Source organism: Equus quagga, chromosome 4 (assembly GCF_021613505.1).
Source record: "Equus quagga isolate Etosha38 chromosome 4, UCLA_HA_Equagga_1.0, whole genome shotgun sequence".
NCBI lineage: Eukaryota > Metazoa > Chordata > Mammalia > Perissodactyla > Equidae > Equus > Equus quagga.
The window spans coordinates 25,475,877-25,494,426 of NC_060270.1; the positions used below are offsets into that span (position 1 = coordinate 25,475,877).

Genomic DNA, 18,550 nt, shown 5'->3' on the forward strand with positions numbered 1-18,550 from the left:
GAACAGGTTCTAAAGTGAGATGGACCTGGGTTTGAATTCTGATTGTCTCGTATCCTAAGCAAGTGTTTAATTTCTCTAAGCCTCTGTACAAAGATAATAACAAAGCCTAACTGAGCTTACATGAGATAATCCATGTTAAAGTGCTCATCTCAGTGCTAGGAACATGGGACATACTCGATAAACACTAGCTATATTTAGCTACTAACAATATTTAACACTTAACAGTAAAAGTTAGTTTGTTGAATGAACAATGAATGAGTCTGGGCATTGATTTCTCAAATCTAAATTGCATATTCATCTCTTCTGACCTTTCTTTAGTGGAATCTGGATTTTGACCTTCCTGTTTTTAAAAATAATAAGCTTTGGAAGGTATGCTTTTATCAGTTGTGTTTGTCAGAATAATTATTTCCTTCTGTGACACAGTGTTGTGCAAATGTTTTTTATTTCTATTTAATCAGCTCCTTTTTGTCTTTGATGATGCCTTCAACAGTCAGAAATATCTCTCTTGCACAGCTGTTATAAATAATGAATCTGTGGCTATATAAGGTATAAAATACAGCCCCAATTTAATTTTTTTGGTCCATATGCTCTCAACAATATTTATTCAATAGTGCTTTGGTTCTCATTATTTTATGGCACCTGGTTTGTCAAAGATTAGGTTCTTAGAATAGTTTAACTCTTTCTATTCTACTTTACTGATCGATGATTTGATCTTTTAGCCAATATTTCTTCAATTGTTCCTCCATTTAAGTAGCCTCTGTTTGTCGTGTGTCACATACTGTGTGGGAGTATTGTGATGAATACAAGGTAGAAAGACATGGTTTGTGGCTACAGGAAGCTCACAGTCTAGGGGCAAAGGAATGAAACTAAAACTTCTTTTCTTTAAGACAGGCAGACAAGTAGGCCTGAAGACACATGTGTAAACAAATGTGATCTAAATGTGTAAAACAATGTGATAATTATCTACACATTCATGTGAGTTAAGTGTTATGCTTGCACAGGAAAGGAAATCAGGGACTCCTTCTAAGAGGGAGGTGAAAATGGTCTGAAAAGTCAGATGTATCATAAATCATAAATCGGACTTTTCCAGATGGAGAAGGGGGAGGTGAAGCAATTTGAGAAGGCAGAACAGCGTACGCAAAGGCAGGAGGGAATAAAGAACATGATGTGCTTAGAGCGCGCTTCTGGGTGTAGCTGGGACACACAGTGCATGGGCCAGCAAGGTAGGTCAGGGCAGGATTGGAAAGGACCTTGCAAATCACACTGAAGATCTTGGATTTTAAACGGAAGGTATTAGAGTCCAGCTAAGGTTTGTAAGTAAGAGAGACATGATGAAAGTTTTATTTTAGAGGATCACTCAGTGGACAATGAGAAGGAGGAAAAGAATGTGAAAGAATCTGGAGGCAGGAGTCCAGGTTGGAGACTTCACAAGAGTCTGGGTGCTAGATCACGAGGGTCTGCACCAAGGTAAGGGCAGTAAGGATGGAGGAGAGGGAGAGGTCAATTTCTAAGATTGGGCAACTCAGTAGCGACCACTTCATTGATTAAACATTGCAAACTGACCACTCATCTCTCCTGAAAACCCACTGAGAAGACAGAAAAAGAATTAAACAGGCATAAACCCACAAACACGAGGAGAATGAGAGAAGGGATAAAAACAAGTCTTGGAAGATGGAGAGGTGACAGAGGAGCGGTAACAGACCAAGCAGAGCAGAGGAGGATGAAGTCTAGGGCATACAGAGAGGGTGCTGGCAGGGAGAAGCCCAATACACCCCCGTAGACCCCAGCAACGTTCAGGACCAGGAAGTAGTATGCCCCTGGGAAGTGGTAGGGTGCAAGGGATTGGTTGCATACGAAAAAGTTAGACACCAAGACCCTTTCCTCTGCCCATGCAGGCAGGTAACAACTCCTCCTTTGCCACACTCCCTCTCCAAGGGGAGTTTCCTGTGAAGAAATCAAACCAGAGAGTGCGTGGACTTGGGACACCAGGCACAGTAAGAGCAGGGGAACAGAGCTGGAAACCAGAGAATTAAATGAAAGTCTATATCCTAAACAGTGGATGCCCCCAACTCCCTTATCTCATTCAGCTCCCTGAACGCAAGCAGCCATCAGGGTGACCCCCGGGTAAGAGATTAAAGGACTCTTCTCTGGAGGAACTGAAAACCCCCAGAAAAACCTCTAGATAGTCACATGTGGGGTCCTCTCATGAAAAAGTGAGCTTACTCCCTAATCATTTGACAGTGAGGTGTCCCCCCTCAACAAGCCCTGCCCGGTGTGCAGGTCTTCTAAATAGCTTTGTAGTACTTCACTTCTAAGTAAGAAAAGAAATCAAAAGACCAACAGACATTTTAGTAAAGGCTCCAATATAAAAGAGAGAGCAAGACCAAGCCAAAGGGAAAAGAACTCAGAGAACACAGGACAGTAAAAGGAGCAGAAAAAGACTTTAAAGGGAGAATCAGTGATGTTACCAGAGAGATAAGATAGGGCACTGTACTCATGAAACAAGAATGAGATGATGTTCAAATAAAAAAAAAAAGGATAACGACAAATCAGGTTACAAGAGCCCTTGGAAATTAAAAACAGGATAATTGTGGCACAGAGTGATAGTTGCTACCCAACGTCCCCTTCTTCCTCAGGAAAACACACACACACACAATTTCAGTTGAAGCAGCAATATGACCAGCTAAAAAGATATTTCCCAGCCTCCCCTGCAAGAATAGCTGGAAAGCCTAGTGGATCAAGTCCAGGGGTATGCAGCCAGGGACAACACTCAAAATTATATGTCAGAGCAGTCTAGTGGGGACACCAATGCTGTAAGCACCAAGGTGTAGACACTGCAGCCAGCCCACTGACCCTGAAAGCCCTGGACACTGGAGGCAGGAATGTAGTCGCCCTGCAGCTACCATGATGCTTCCAGAGAACTCCTCAAAGTTCCCATTCCTTCAGGTTCCCAGTCCCCAGTTCCAGGTATAAGGAGGGTTCCTCTGATTAGCAGAGCCTTGGTCTCCTGCCTGAACTCTGGCTGCAGAAGAGGCTGGGAAACTGCGTATCTGACCTTTTCAGCTTTGAGAGTAAGAGGTTTGCTTGCCTCCCACCAGGACTCATAACATTGGAAATTCTTTAAACATAGGGAGGTCATTCAACGCTGGGTAAGCAAAAAAAAAAAAAAAAAAAAAAAGGACAAAATTCTACTATAATACTGTATCCAAGAAATCTCTTGTTCCCTGAATTTGACACAGAAGTGTGATAAAGGGAGGAATTCCAAGATGACAGCTTTGTAGCAGGCCAACAGAACAGAGTCTAGAGTGGAATATGATGAGAGCCACAGGACAGAGGGAAAAAAAGAAATGGATATGATAGATGTCTGAAGGATTCGAGTATTTAGAAAAGAACATTGACAGGTGTTTGACACATCTGCCAGAGCATTTAGAGGAAAATGATGACAGAAAACCAAGCAAATAAAAAACCAAGGCAATTATTAACTCTAGGAAACAGAAAAAGTTGGACAAAAACCAAATGTAATCACAGTATAATATATGGTGCAGAGTTAAGCAATATTTACTTAATCACAATAATATGAATACTTGCTTCTAAGCAAAAAACTATGATAGAACTACACTGCTGACAATGCATAAGAAGTCAGGGTGGTATAAATGAGTTACATCTTCATTTACCATAATAGAAAGTCCAAAGGTGATATCTGAAACTGACATATCAAGAAGTAGCAATACAAATACATTATTTAGTAACATGAAGGTTAACAGAAAAAGAAACTTTTTGGTTGAAAGTGGGATTTTCTGGGAGTGGGACTAGCAGGTGGAGAAGGGGAAAAAGGACAGTACAGAAGAGCGGGGACTACTATTTCTGATTATGTGACTTTTAATTCCACTTGGCTTATTAAACTGTACACTTATTACTTTGATAAAAATAAAATAATTTTTAAAATTTTAATAATGCCCCCACCATTAAAAACTTTCCAACAATTTGGAAGCAAAGAAGCAAGAGCAGGTGTGTGGGAGAACCTAAAGCATTTGTTTTTAGACATCTCCTTCTATGTCCCTCAGTCTCCTCCTCTTTGCCCACACTTGTCGGTACAGATCTCAAGGGGCACGGTAATAGAGGAAAGTACTGGGTTTCACATACAGGCAGACCTGGCTGCGATGTCCAGCTGTGTAAAGCATTGGCTCTGAGACTTCTCTCTGACCCCACTGGGCCTCAGGGTCTTCATTCGTAAGATGGAAAAGGCTAATATCTATTATATTACATGAAATAACGTAGGTAAAACACCTGGAATATGGAAGTCTCAAAAATTCTGAGTTTTCTCTTTCTCGCAGAATTTCTCAGGCTCTGCAAGCCTCTCTTTGAGAGTGTCTCTCTGTGTCTCTTTTTGTAGATTTGAGAAAGCAAGGAAAAGCTATGCTCCTTTGGCCACCTTCTCTCCATCCCCTCTTGCCTGGTTTGGGACATTCATCTTCCACAGATAAAACATACTGAATCCTTGCCAGGCAGTTTGCCACAACATTTTTCCACTTCTCTTGAAAGGAGAAACTGGTGTCATTCATGTTGGCATTATACCTCTGCTAATTTTTGAGCAAAATGAAATTAATATTCAATTATTAGCCGTGGCTCTCAGCTCTAACATACAGGAGTAGTTAGAAATTTCTGTTTAAAATCAACTATCTATAACAGAGTCAAATTACGTATTCAGCTGATATCTAAATATAACTTTTCAAAATAAATATCAAAATTAACAAGGATTTTAAACCCAGCCAGAAAGTGAACCAGCTAAGGACTTGAAAGAGGATTGTGATAACTGGGTAGGTGAGGTAACCAGTAGTCACCCCAAATTAGGAGGCCCCCGTGTGATTCCGAAGCACTCACCTTCTCCACTTGGCCTAAGCAGGCTACTTGGCTCAGGGACAAGTTGTTCTCCACAGGCTCCCCCAGGCCAATCCCCTTCACTTCCGGTACTCTGCTTGTTCCAGGAGGACTCCTGTCCCTGCCAGGAGGCAGTGGGCAATCCATCAGAGCCCTCAGTAGGGAAGGAAGCAGGGCACTTGAGGTCCAAGAGGAAGCTATCTTGTAGGGTTTGCTTGGTGGCCTTCTTGCGTTTCCCCTTCTGACTCTCCAGCGTCACATCACTCTCTCCTTGCCTGGGCTGGCTACTCTCAAGCTTCCTTGTTAGCTGGAGGAGCTGGTCCATGTCTTTGGTGAATTCTAGCAGAGTGCCCTCAGAGAGGCTTTGGGCAGTGCTCTCAGAGCCATAGCTGGGAGCCTTCGCCAACAGCAGATGCTCAGAGCAGTGGAGAGCTTCCGTGCCCTCCCTGTGCCCTGACTCAGGCACCTGGGGGAGGCTGCAGGGACCCATGGACAGGGAGAAGTAAGAGTAGTCCACCGCGATGTATGTCAGCATGAAGTTGATGGTGACGATGGGGGCCAGCACATTCACCTGACCCACAAGGACAAAGGCCATGGTCACCAAGCTGGTCAGGCAGATGGAAGATACAGGTGTTTTATTTGGCCCTTTCTGCAGAAACAAAAATAACAGCAGGACTATGAAATTTCAGAAGAAAATCACATATGATAGAAACACAACTCATAATGGCTCAGCCACTTCTCCCATGTGATTCTTGGTGTGTTAATAACTGTCTACAAACTTGGGATAATATCCAACTCATGGGGTTATTGTGAGATCAGAGTTAGTGCATCTAAAATGCTTGACATGGCACTGACACACAGTGGGCTCCCAACACACCATAGGCATTAGTTGTATTAGTAACTATTAATGTAGGGCATTACTATAGAACTTGGACTTCCCAAATACTTCTCATTTTGTCTTTCGTTGGGTTTTAACACCAGCCTTGGAAATCAAAGAGGTTCAAAGTTGATTCTTCCCAGGCTATAATGGAAAAGATGACCTTAAGGGGACTGGTAGACCCTGGGAGACACAGCAGAATCATGGGTGGCTGAGGTGAGAGAATTTTGATACTAAACATACACACATGCACATGCTCACACACACACATTTATACATATCTGTTATTAATGGAGGTAGGTATGGTGAACTTCAGGAGAACAGGAGTGGAAAAATGTGCTAACTTCATATAATCTGTCACTCCACAGAACCTATTCATCACAGTCACTGACAGTTCCTGGGCCACAAACAACAGTCACTTTTCAGTCCTCATCTTCCTTGACCTAAGAACTACATTTGACCCAGATGATCACTCTCTGGTCCTTGAAAGACTTTCTTCATCTAGCTTCTCCTAATTTGTCTCCCCGTCACTGACTGCTCCTTCTTAGTCTCCGTTCCTGGCTCCTCTATTTCTCTGAAATCTACATTTCAAGCAGCCCAGGGCTCCATCCTCAGACCACTTCTCTTCTCTATCTATGCTCCCTTCCTAGGTGATCTCAACCAGGCTCATGGCTTTAAATACCAGCTTCTTGCTCTCAATTCCAAAATTTGAATCTCTAGCCTGAAACATTCCCCTGAATCCAGAATTAAATATTCAACTGTTGGGGCCAGTCGGTGGCATAGTGGTTAAGTTTGTGAGCTCCGCTTCGGAGGCCTGGGGTTCACAGGTTTGGATCCCAGGTGCAGACGACCAGTCAGGGACCTAGGATCACTTGTCAGGCCAAGCTGTGGTGGCATCTCACATAAAATACAGGCAGACTGGCACAGATGTTAGCTCAGGGCCAATCTTCCTCACACACAAAAAAGGAAATATTCAACTGTCTACTCAACATTTTTGGTTGACATCAATAGGATCTCAAACCTACTATGTCCAAAACCAAATTGCTGATCCCCCCAATCTCCTGTCCCTCAAATCTACTACTTCTGCAGTCACCATCTCATAAAATTGCAAGTTCGTCCTTCCAGTTGCTCAGTCAAGCAAAATTCTTGATGCCTCTTCCATTCTCTCATTCTCCATCATCAAATATTGTCAGCTCTGCCCTCAGGAGATACACAGGATTTAACTACTGCTCCCACCTCCTTTACTGCCAGCACTCTGGAACCATAGAAGCTACTTGCAGATCTGACCTGTAAACCTCCCACATGTGTTCCTTCAGGTGTGTTCCCGCTTACTGAGGGCTGGAATAGAGAGCAACCTTTGAAGTTACGGGATGAAGATAGCAAAGTCATCACCAGTCTCAGTCTCTGAGGATCAGAGCTCCTATTGACCTGAAACGCCTCACCTAGAACTTAAGAGTAAAATTATTTTTTAAAAAGAAAAGGAGTAAAAATACACTTTTATTGTTTTTGAGAATTACACTTTTGGGTACATTTGCTACAGTTGTTTAGCAAATTCTAACAAGAAAACTACAAAGAATAAAGTAAATCTGTAGAACTAAAGAGAACTCAGAAGGGTCCTAAGTAAGTTGAAGGAAACGCGGTCCAGGCCAGAACTTTGATAAGGGTAGGTTGAAAAGTGATCAAATAGTCAAATGTGAACTTCTGTCACCAAAAGATACCATAAAAAGACAAGCCAAGAATGGGAAAAGATATTTGCAACACATATACCTGTCAAAAGGTAACCCAGAATGCACAAAGAATTCCTACAAAATAATTAGGAGACAGACAACCCACTAAAAAAATGAGCAAAAGAATGCCTATTAACTACATAAAAGATGCCCAACCTCATTAAATAATCAGAGAAATGCAAATTAAAATCATAAGGAGATACCATTAAACACCCACCAGATTAGCAAAAATTAAAATGTCTGGTAATACCAAATATTGGCAAGAATATAGAGGAACAGATGGGGCTGGCCCCGTGGCCGAGTGGTTAAGTTCGCGCGCTCCGCTGCAGGCGGCCCAGTGTTTCGTTAGTTCGAATCCTGGGCGCGGACATGGCACTGCTCATCAGACCACGCTGAGGCAGCGTCCCACATGCCACAACTAGAAGAACCCACAACGAAGAATACACAACTATGTACCGGGGGGGCTTTGGGGAGAAAAAGGAAAAAATAAAATCTTTAAAAAAAAAAAAAAAGAATATAGAGGAACAGAAATGCTTGTCCACTGCTGATAGGACTGTAATTAGCACAACTACTTTGGAAAAAGAGTTTGGCGTTATGTCAGAGGTGAATACATGCAGTCATCCCTTGGTACCCATGGAAGATTGGCTCCAGGAGCCCTGCGAATACTGTACCCACGGATACTTAAGTCCCTTATATAAAGTGGCTCAGTATCTGCATATAAACTATGCACATCTTTCCATATACTTTAAATCATCTCTACATCACTTATAATACCTAATACAATGTAAATGCTGTGTAAATAGTTGTTATACTGTATTGTTTAGGAAATAATGACAAGAAAAGAAGTCTATACATGGTCAGTACAGATGCAACCATCCGTGGGCCTTCCGATCCCAGGTTGGTTGAATCTGTGGATGTGGAACCTGCAGATAACTGAGGGCTGACTGTTCATACTTGACAGTTTAGCAGTTCCATTAATGGGTATATAGTCTGGAAGAACCCTACAAGTGCACCAGTATACTGGTACAAGAATCTTCATTGCACTGTCTGTAATAGTCCCAAATTGGAAACAACCCAAGTGTCCATCAACAGCAGAATGAATCAATAAATTGTAGCAAATGAGGAAATTCTATATAGGAATGATAATAAACAAGTTACTGCTACAGGCAAAAGTGTGGATGAATGTCATAAACATCATGTTAAGTGAAAGAAGCATGTGACATTTACATAAAGTTAAAAATCAGGGAAAATTAAACTATTTTGATTAGAGATGCATATGTAGGAAGTAAACATGGTCTGCAAACCATGGCCCATGGGCCAAATGTGGCCACCATCCGTTTATGGATGCCCATGAGCTAAGAGTCGGTTTACAGGTTTAAACAGCTGGGAAAAAAAAAACAAACAAAGAGTAATATTTTGTGACACATGAAAACTATATGAAATGCAAATTTCAGAGCACATAAAGTTTTCCTGGAAGACAGCCATGTCTATTCCATTAGGTATTGTCTGTGGCTACTTCTGAGCTACAGCTGCAGAGACAAATAGTTGTGACAGAGACCATAGGGCCTGCAAAACCTAAAATATTTATTATTTGGCCCTTTTCAGAAAAGGTTTGCTGACTCCTCAGTAAAGCCATGAAGAAAGCAAGCAAATTATTATCATAGAAGTCAGGACAGTAGCTACAGCTGCCACACTGAGAGGGACATTGCTCTGACCAGAGAGGGCGTGTGGAGGGCAGCATCTGGGGACTGGCAGTGTTCTTGGGTGGAGGCTAGAGGGACATTCACTTCTTAGTTATGCTTCAGACGATTCGCATTGGTGTGAAGCCCTTTTCTGTATGTTGAATGTATCTCAAAAGAATTTTTGTAAGCATATTCTCTTAAAAAAGAAAACATGCTAATGAAATCTAATCATATGTAAAGAAGGTTTGAAAAAAGAGTTTCCAAGGTTAAAAGGTAAGTGACAAACTAGAGAAAATATTTGTAATACATGTCATAAAGAGTTAATGTCCTTACCAAACAAAAAGAGCTTCCATATATTGAAAGAAACAACCCAACAATCACAGCAAAAATATATGAATAACTCTTAGAGGAAAAGATATTCAACTTCATCATAATAAGAGTAATGCAAATCACAAGTATCCTAAGATGTCGTTTCTCACTACACAATTGGCAAAAATTCACATTTGACAATGAGCTGTGGACGAACTCACTGCTAACACTGAGGACGAGCTCACTGCTGACACAGAGGAAGAGCTCCCTGCTGACACCGTGGACAAGCCCACTGCTAACACCATGGACAAACTCACTGCTGACATCGTGGACGAGTTTATTGCTAACACTGTGGTCATACACATTGCTAACACTGTGGTGCTCAGGGCAAGGGTGCAAATGGCAGCCCACATGCATTATTTCTAAATATTTACAATGATAAACCAAGCTAACTGTTAAACAAATATCTTCTATCCTCCTTCCTTGGCAAAGATACCTTCAAGATGATGGGGAAGGCCAGGTTTAAGTTTAGAATCTTGCACTCCTCAGAGCTCCTCACTGAAGGATGGCTGTGCACAGCCTCCAGCTCACAGCCCAGCTCCCTTCCCTTCCCAGACTATACCCTGGGGGGCCTTACACCCACATGTGGACTCCCAGCCCACACCCTGACCCTAGAGAGGACAGGCCCAGGGAAGAGGCCCTTGCAGACCCTGGATGTGGACTAGGGGGACATCTGGGCAGGGAATTCCTGGATGCAGCATTCCTGGACCATCTAGAAGGGGGTCACAGGATCCAAGCAGGCACATCCCCTTGACCTCATGAACTACTTACCCCAAGGACTAGAACAGTCCTATAGAGCAGGGTCTCTTGGCCTCAGTCTAAGAGTGGTGCTGGCCGTGGGGAAACAGGAACTCTAACACATTGCTAGTAGAGTACAAAATGATGCAAATCCCATGGAAGTCATTTTGGCAATAGCTATTAAAATTAAAGATGCATTTACCCTTTGACTCAGCCAACCCACTCATGAAAATTATCCTGCAGATACATCTGCAAATGTGTAAAATTATACACACACAAGATTATTCTTTATAGCACTGTGTACTAGACGACACACAATCTATAGGGAACTTGTTACATAAACTATGGTATATCCATATGATGGAAAAAGGATGAGGAAATTCTCTCTATATTTATATGAAAAGACAGATTTCCAAGCTATATTAAATGAAGAAAAGCAAGGTATAGAACAATGTATATAGAACACTTACCTTTGCGTAAAAATAGAGGAGAGAAGGGTTCATTAAAAAACTAATAAAAACAACTACTGATAAAGCATGGGTGCAGGTGAGGAAAGAGTAGAAAGACTTATGATAGGAGTAAAAATCCTCAGGGTATACTTTTTATATCATTTCTATTTTTGAACCCTGTGCATACATTGCCTTTAAAAAATAAATGAAATTAAAATAAAATAAAAGGCACATACCACATGGAAGGTACTAGAGACCATAGTCATTGCTTCCGTGCAGCCCATGCTGACTGATGGATAAGAAGTAGAGGAAGGTAAAGAGAGGAATTAAAGATGACTTGCAACTACGGGGTCCCAAACGAGAGGGAGGCTGGGGATGGGGTTCTCTCTGTTTATTTCTCTCTTGTCATCTCCTCAGTTTTAGGTATGTCTCATTTGATCATTCCATGACTTAGCCAAGCGATACTGTGTCAGTCAGGGTTTGGGCCATGATGAACAACAGGGAGGCCAGAGGTGTGGGAAATCATCCTAAAGCGACCCCAGAGGGAAGGCAAATCTCGAGGAGAGAGTCAGAGCTGCAAGGCCCAGCTCCTCTCCTTATTAAAGAGTCTTTCTTCTCTGCTAAACTTGGAGGATCCCGAATTTATTGTTATGAAAGGATGTGGCACTCCCTTTCCCTGTGCACGGGGTCCAAGATGCTACCGTGACAGTTAGCTAACCCAGTGCTAAAGGGCCCAGGTGACATTGACAGATGCTTTGTCCAACCAACCTGAGTCTAAGGCAGCCAGAGGACAGGGGTGAGAGAAAGATTTCTGCATTCTTACTTCTCTCTCCTGGAGAACTTGACCAGTGGTTCTAATCAGAAAGACTGAAGCAATTTATTGGCCAACAATCAGGTTAGTGGAAAATGTACATTTCTCAAAGAAAGGGTCACTCACCCCTTGCCCCAGACAGGCCAGTGCAGGAATCACTTTCTCCTGGGCAATGCACTGCAGGATCCGGGGGGCTCCGTAGAGGCCTCCCATACAGGAGGCCAGGGATGAGATGTATAAGCCCAAAAGGAACAGGAAGCCCACTAGGGACACCTATATAAGGAAGGAGTCTCATTATCCAGTGCCAGAATCTGCTTCTGTCCCTTTCTGCTCCCTTGGCACTCACCCACTGGCACTCCATCTAATCATAAGTCCTTCTAGATTCAATCTCTAGAAGCCCCACTGCACTTCATTTGCACTGCCACTACTTCAGTTTGGCCCATCATCACATTTTGTATGGACTACAAATTGAGTGTGCATCAGAATCATCTGGAGGGTTTGTTAAAACACAGATTTCTGGGTCCATCTCAGAGTTTCTGATTCAGTACGTCTCGGGTAGAGCCTGAGAACTTAGATTTCCACAAAGTGCCCAAGTGGTGCTGATGCTGATGACCTGGGGACTATACTTTGAGAACCACTGGCCAGCAACAATGCTAATTGGCATGCTGTCTCTAAGCTCTGCCCACAATGAATCATCCCCAAGCTTCTGCCAGATTGACCTCTTTAAATTCAAGTCTGATCACAGTGCCCCTGCCGCAAAAATATCAAGATGCTGCCAGTAACCTGCTGCCCTGCAGGTGAATTCTCACCATCTCTTTATCTTTGCTTCATTCATTATATTGGGGGCATCAGATGGGCCGAGCCTAGGCCACATGCCCTACCAGGGCCACAAAGGCTCAGGCAAGTGTGAGTCTGGGCTTCCATAACATTAAATGGGGCTCATCCCTTCAAGACCACACGTAGGTGGAATGAGACCCAGATGGTAAGAGAGGCCAGAGGTTTGATGAACAACACTAAGGTCCACTACAGAGCCTCCTTGTCCTTAATTCAGTGTGGATTACTTTTCCCCAAATGCATTATCTCATCTTATCCCTGTGAATCTCGTCTGTCGCTTTTCCTCAACATCATGGGCTTCTTGAATCTATCCCACCCCCACTTTTCTTACCATTTAATTATTAGAAGAAATTAATGTCATCTCATGCTTCCCATCACTTCATTTGTGTGCTCTGATGGCATTTGTTATTTTCCACCCTGTGGTACGGTTAATCTCACTTATGGCTTTTCTCACCAGTGCACCATAAGCTCCCAGGTCTCACGCATCTTGCCCCCTACCCCACCCCCAACTAACAGAATCTGGCAATCAGGGCTCAGCAAGTGCCAGCTGAATTCATGAAGCTTCACGACTTCCCTGGGATTCGTGCCCTGGATGTCTTACAAAACTGTTAGATAAGCCAGTCCCCACTTATTAATCCCTGATGCATTCTGAGATGCCATCACTCATCATCCACCACCTTGGTTTCTGTCTTCTCTCCCAAATGCATCCTGTGCTGACTGGTTTAAATGAAAAATAGACTCTGTGATGAAACTGTATCAAAAGCTTTTTGAAAATCTAACTCAATAGCTCTCCACTCTGGTTATACATAAGAAGCACCCCAGAGATTCTGCTTTAATTAGTACGGGGGGGGCACAGACATGTGGACGCTTCAAAAGCCCTCCAGGTGATTCTAACGTGCGGTCAGGGTGGAGAACCCCTGGGCGCAGTGCACGGTCTCCACCGCGCTCTCCCCTCGGAGAATTCTCTAGGACAGTCAGGCATGGTATCTCCTTGCAGAAACGTTACTGCTTCTTACCCCAAAGGTTACTTATATTGGAGTTAAATAAACCTGTTTTTCATTTAAAGCCTGTCCATTTACTCGGAGTGGGAATGAGACTGCCCCGTCTGACATCCTTCTACTGCTGGAACTGACCTCAGGAACTTGAGGAGTCTCTGGCACTGGGAGGCCATGATACCACGCCTTCCATCCTTGGCCAGCCTTCCCACAACAGTCCCGTGACCTCTGCAGAACCCCTGGCTGGGGGCCAGCGGGGAGACTGCCCAGGGATAATGACATGTCCAGTTTGTCAATTGTGTTTAGAACGGCCTGTTCACTTGCCACTCTTTTATATAAATCTATTACTCTGTCAATTTTCTGAAAAATAAATGAAATGTTGGTTCTCATGTCTGGATAAATTATAAAAACTCCATTCTCTCTCTCTCCCACCTGGATCCCCTCTCTTCCTCCCCGTCATCTATCCACCCACGTAGGGAGCATTTACTGAGGGCAGGTTACATACCTGGCTCAGTGCTGGCACAGGGCACACCTTTAAGGGTGCAATAGTAAAGTATACAGCTTGGCTCCCAGCTTTTGCAGAATTTAATCATATTTCTCTACTGGGACCATAAACTTGCTAACTGCCAGTGGAGGTGGAAGTGAGAATTTATTTGAGCAGATATGTGTCAACCATTCTTTAGGAAAAAAACAAAGGTGCCCTTCTGTCATACACCTGTTTGAGTCATCACCAAAAGTCCTGTATCTTTCCAAAATATTATCTGGAGTGTGAACTACCCTAATTTCTTGTTTAGTACCTGATGAAAATCTTTAATTCCCTCTCTGCTCGTGTTTTATCCCAGCTCCCACTGGAGCTTCACTGAGGGATCCCACCAATGCACTGGCTGCTTGAAGGTCTGAATTGAAAGCCATTTGCAAGGTACTCATTCTGTCTTATCTATGTCCTGCGGTCCCTTGACATTACTGAGGACTATCTCCTGAAACCCTTCCAATCCCGAATTTATTAATACAGCAATGTCTCAACACTTCCCTAGTTTTCTCCCACATCATATTCCCACCAATAAGAGTTTTCTAATACTGTCATTCCACAAACTGACCAACATCTCAAGGTTTCGTCAACTCTTCCCTCTCACGCGATAGCCATTTTCCATAAGGAAACAAAGTTGGCTTCACTTCCTGAGATGCAGGGCTGTGTCCATGGTGGAGAGGAAAGGACAGTCAGGCCAGGCTGGGTGGTGGATGCCGAGCAGCTAGCTGGCTAGGCTCACTCACCAGCCACAAGCCAAGCCCCACCCCCATCTTCCCATGCACAGCCTGTGGTATGCGGCTTTCAAGGCCCCTCCTGAACATGTGAAACCAAGATTGTCAATTCTAAGAATAACTAGAGTTTACTCTGTGAGATACCCCATTTTTAACAAAGATGTTTTTAGGGTACTTTTCCTACTCAGTTTGCTCTTATTTTGCTAGTTAACAAGCCCCAGGGCTCCTAAAGGACTTGATCTTTTTGATGCATAATAAACATTTTTTTTTCCTGGACTGTATTCGAGCTTATTTTGAAACAATTATTCAATCTATTTAATTTTACCCCTACTAACACCTGTTCTTTATACAATTCCTTTTTCTAGAACTGAATAATATTGAGATTGACTATTTAGGTTTTTCCTTATTCAGTTAAACATGGTGGATTCATAGGGAAAAAAATGTGTCTCTCAAATAAATATCTCTATCTGTAAGGGAATCCCCATAAGGAGTGTGGAAGGGAGTCAGAACTTAATAAGCACCTACTATGTGCCAGGTATTGGGCTTTACATAGATTACCTCAGAGCCACCACAACATACTCCAGATCTTTGAGAAAGCATAACATTTCTGAGACTGACACCTGAAAGCCAGAAAAAAGTTCCTCTAGGCTATGAATATTAGTAAAAAAGAAACTTCTTAGGGAAACTGTGGGCTGGGAATCCAAATAATTAGAAATAGATCAGAGGGGGTGGCCCCGTGGCTGAGTGGTTAAGTTCGTGCGCTCCGCTTCCACGGCCCAGGGTTCTGCTGGTTCAGATCCTGGGCACAGACCTAGCACTGGTCATCAGGCCATGCTGAGGCAATGTCCCACATAGCACAACCAGAGGCACTCACAACTAGAATATACAACTATGTACTGGAGGGCTTTGGGGAGAAGAAAAAGAAGAGAAAAAAAAAGATTGGCAACAGTTGTTAGCTCAGGTGCCAATCTTAAAAAAAAAAAAAGAAAGAAAAGAAATAGATCAGAGAATATACAGGAAATCCAGAAAGAAACAGATGAACTGACCAGCTGCAGGTCAGTGGAAAAGAATCCAGGGCAACCGGCAGCCATTGAAGGCAATTGTTCTGGCAGAAAGCACCCGAGAGAAAGAGAGAGAAATGGATTGAGAAGCTTCATGAGAACCAGCACAAGGGGAATATGCTGGAGGACAGGCCTGGTCTGTGCCTGGAGGCAAGACCCTCAGGGCACCCAGACCAGCTGGAAGAGGCCTTGCTTCCGCAGGGCCGGAAAGCTCAGAGATGGGCTGGCTCAGACGTACGCCATAGCTAAGGCAGGAAGCTGACATGAAGAGTTTACTAAAACCACATCAGGGTGGTACGTTGTGTCGAGTGACCATGGAAGGAGACTGCGCCCTTGTACCTTCCATGCTCCATCCGTGGCACCCTCCCATTCTCCAGGCACTGTTAGTAAAATTGTTTGTGGCTCAACTTACTGCCTGAGTATAGGGCCTGCTACTTCAGCCGAGTCAGCCCCAAGAAGGGACACCAGAGAGCAAGAAAGGAGAAAAGCCAAGGGTCAAGGCTTTGTGGAGAAAATCCTGCATGGTCCCCATTGTGGGGGGGGACAGTGGGGAGGTGGGGGGGGACAAAGGGGGGGCAGCAGCACACCGAGGCGCTGCTATTTTAGAGTCGCCCCAGTTGGTTCCATCACTGTTCACTTACTTGCTGTGCCCGCCCCAGTTTGCTACTGAGAACCCAGAACAGTATCTTTTCTTTCTTTACAGTCTTTACAACTGCCTGTCCCAGGAAACAGTCTCTTATCTCCTCCAAAAACTAACTCTCCACCTCTTAACCTGGTATGTGCATAATGACATTCCAACATATTATTGCCAAGCCTGGTTTAGCAGGTGCCCCCCACTGGCTAAGTGCTTGCCTACCTGTGTCACCATCTGGGACCGGTGGCATTCCAAACCAACTTCCCCCAGTTCACATGTCTATTATGAGCGGTGGAATTTCCACCCACGATGGCTCTCCTGTGCTGTCCCTGGAGATGGTTTTGCTCTCTTGCTGCCGTGGCCTTCCTTGGACACAGGCGGTCTGCCCTCCCTCATACCCATTCTTAGCTTCCCCGCAAAGCAGGAGAAGGAGGGGAGAGAGGAGCCCCAGCCCAAGGCATAATATGCCTCGTTCCATCCTGATCAGAGGCAGAGTCTGGAATGGCTGAAAAGACCTCTGTGAGGGAATCCACTAGAAACGAACCAGCCCTGGAAGCAGGCAGAGCTGGCTAGCCCCTGGCAAGTTGCAGACAGCAGCAGGTAGCTGTGTCTGGTCAAAGGATCAGCTGCTCCCTGAGGCCTTTAATTCCTCCAATGCAGCCAAGTTTTTCCTTCCACAACCAGAGAAGAGGGCCCTGGAGAAGAAACTAGAGAGGGAAGCAAGCACGGAGGTAGGAATGCGGGCCAGAGATTCCTCCCCTGAGGGCAGGCTTGCTCGCTGGGAGTCTAAGACCTCGGGCACTGGAAGACGGATGTCAGTGTTCTCACTGCCTGCACTGCTCCCTCTTTCAAAACCTGCTTCCCTGGTAAGGTCAAGACCCGGAAAACAAATATCACCTTTACATGGGCATCTACATGCCTCAGAGAGAAACCTGTGCTAACGTGAAAACCAGGCCCAAACGGAGCTCTGAAACGTAAGTTCAGGTTTCCTGCCCCGGGTTGCCCTCCAGGAAGATCAGCAAAGCTGTTTTGCAAAACCTCGCCCCAAGGAAAAAGGGTAGTTTTTCCTAAAATACGAGCAAGGATACTCAGGAGTTAATCGGGTAAGAAAACCTCCCTCGACCACTACATTTCTCTGATAAATGACAGGAATCTCAGTGTCTGCTTTTCCTCCAGGAACTTAAGGGAAAGTAGGAGTTTTTAGGGATTTCCAGAAAAGCGTCTGGAAATCTTGCTCTCCTGGGTTCTAGAGATGCCAAATGAGTGTCCTTGACTGTCCCATGACCTCCAGCCTGCGAAAGGGCGGCTGTGGAACGTGAGGAATTCACTAATCTTCTCTGGGCAGAGTGTCCAGCTCTAGAAACAAAGATGTTACAGCCAAACCAACCCAGCCCACCACATGGGGAAAGCCGCGGGGTAAGAGGCCTCTGAGGGCAAGGGCCTCCTGCCCTGCCTCCCCCAGGCCCTCACCCTGGCGCTGGGCTTCCTCCGTCTCCCTCCATCTTGCTGCCCTCCTTTCTGGCCATCAGTCTCCTTCTTACCTGTTTCTTGGGAGCAGTTCTTTCTGCTCGTGGTAGAAGGTGAGGGTCCCGGCAAAAATAAAGGGCTGGCTGAGCTGGGGATTTTGGGCAAACAGATTCTGTTTCTGTTCTGATTATTGAAACGAAGAGACAGTTGTGTCCCCATTAGTCAGCTATGAGCATGTGCTTTTGCAGGTGTTGTTACCTGTTTCTAGGGATCCATAAGAACCTGTACGTCTTCCATGTTTTTGTCCCCCTGTACCTCAGTCCTGGGCCCAAGGCAATACGGATTCCCAGGCAGGACTGCAAGGGGGGGCAACCCCAGCAGCCTGAGCCCTTCGGGCAGTGCAGAACTCACCCACCTTTTCGGCTATCAGGAAGTCATAGCGAAGGGCCTCTCGGGTGCAGATGGCGCCGAGCAGAAAGACAAAGACGATGTACAGAAACCACCTGCAGAAAACCCAAGAGTGGGGCAGAGCTGCCCCCCACCTCGGCCAACCCCACTCCAACCCACCCCACTCAGCCTTTGGGTTCCCACGGGGACCTGCCTCAAAAGGAAAGAGAAAATGGGACCAGCCCAGTTGTGTAGTGGTTAAGTTCACGGGCTCTGCTTCGGCAGCCCAGGGTTTGCACGTTCGGATCCTGGGCGCAGACCCACACACCGTTCATCAAGCTGAGCTGTGGCAGCATCCCACATACAAAATAGAAGAAGATT

At 44.6% G+C, this 18,550-nt stretch overlaps 1 protein-coding gene across 1 annotated transcript in view; it reads right to left on the reverse strand.

Moving 5' to 3' along the window:
* The window catches only part of SLC12A8 (solute carrier family 12 member 8), a 124,689-nt gene that overhangs the window by 13,427 nt on the left and 92,712 nt on the right, over positions 1–18,550 (reverse strand). The window contains exons 7-9 of the mRNA XM_046658815.1: positions 18,198–18,285; positions 11,658–11,804; positions 4,882–5,527 (exon numbers count right to left, since the gene is read on the reverse strand). Of these exons, the coding sequence (XP_046514771.1) occupies positions 4,882–5,527; positions 11,658–11,804; positions 18,198–18,285 (881 nt within the window). The remainder of the gene's footprint in view (positions 1–4,881; positions 5,528–11,657; positions 11,805–18,197; positions 18,286–18,550) is intronic.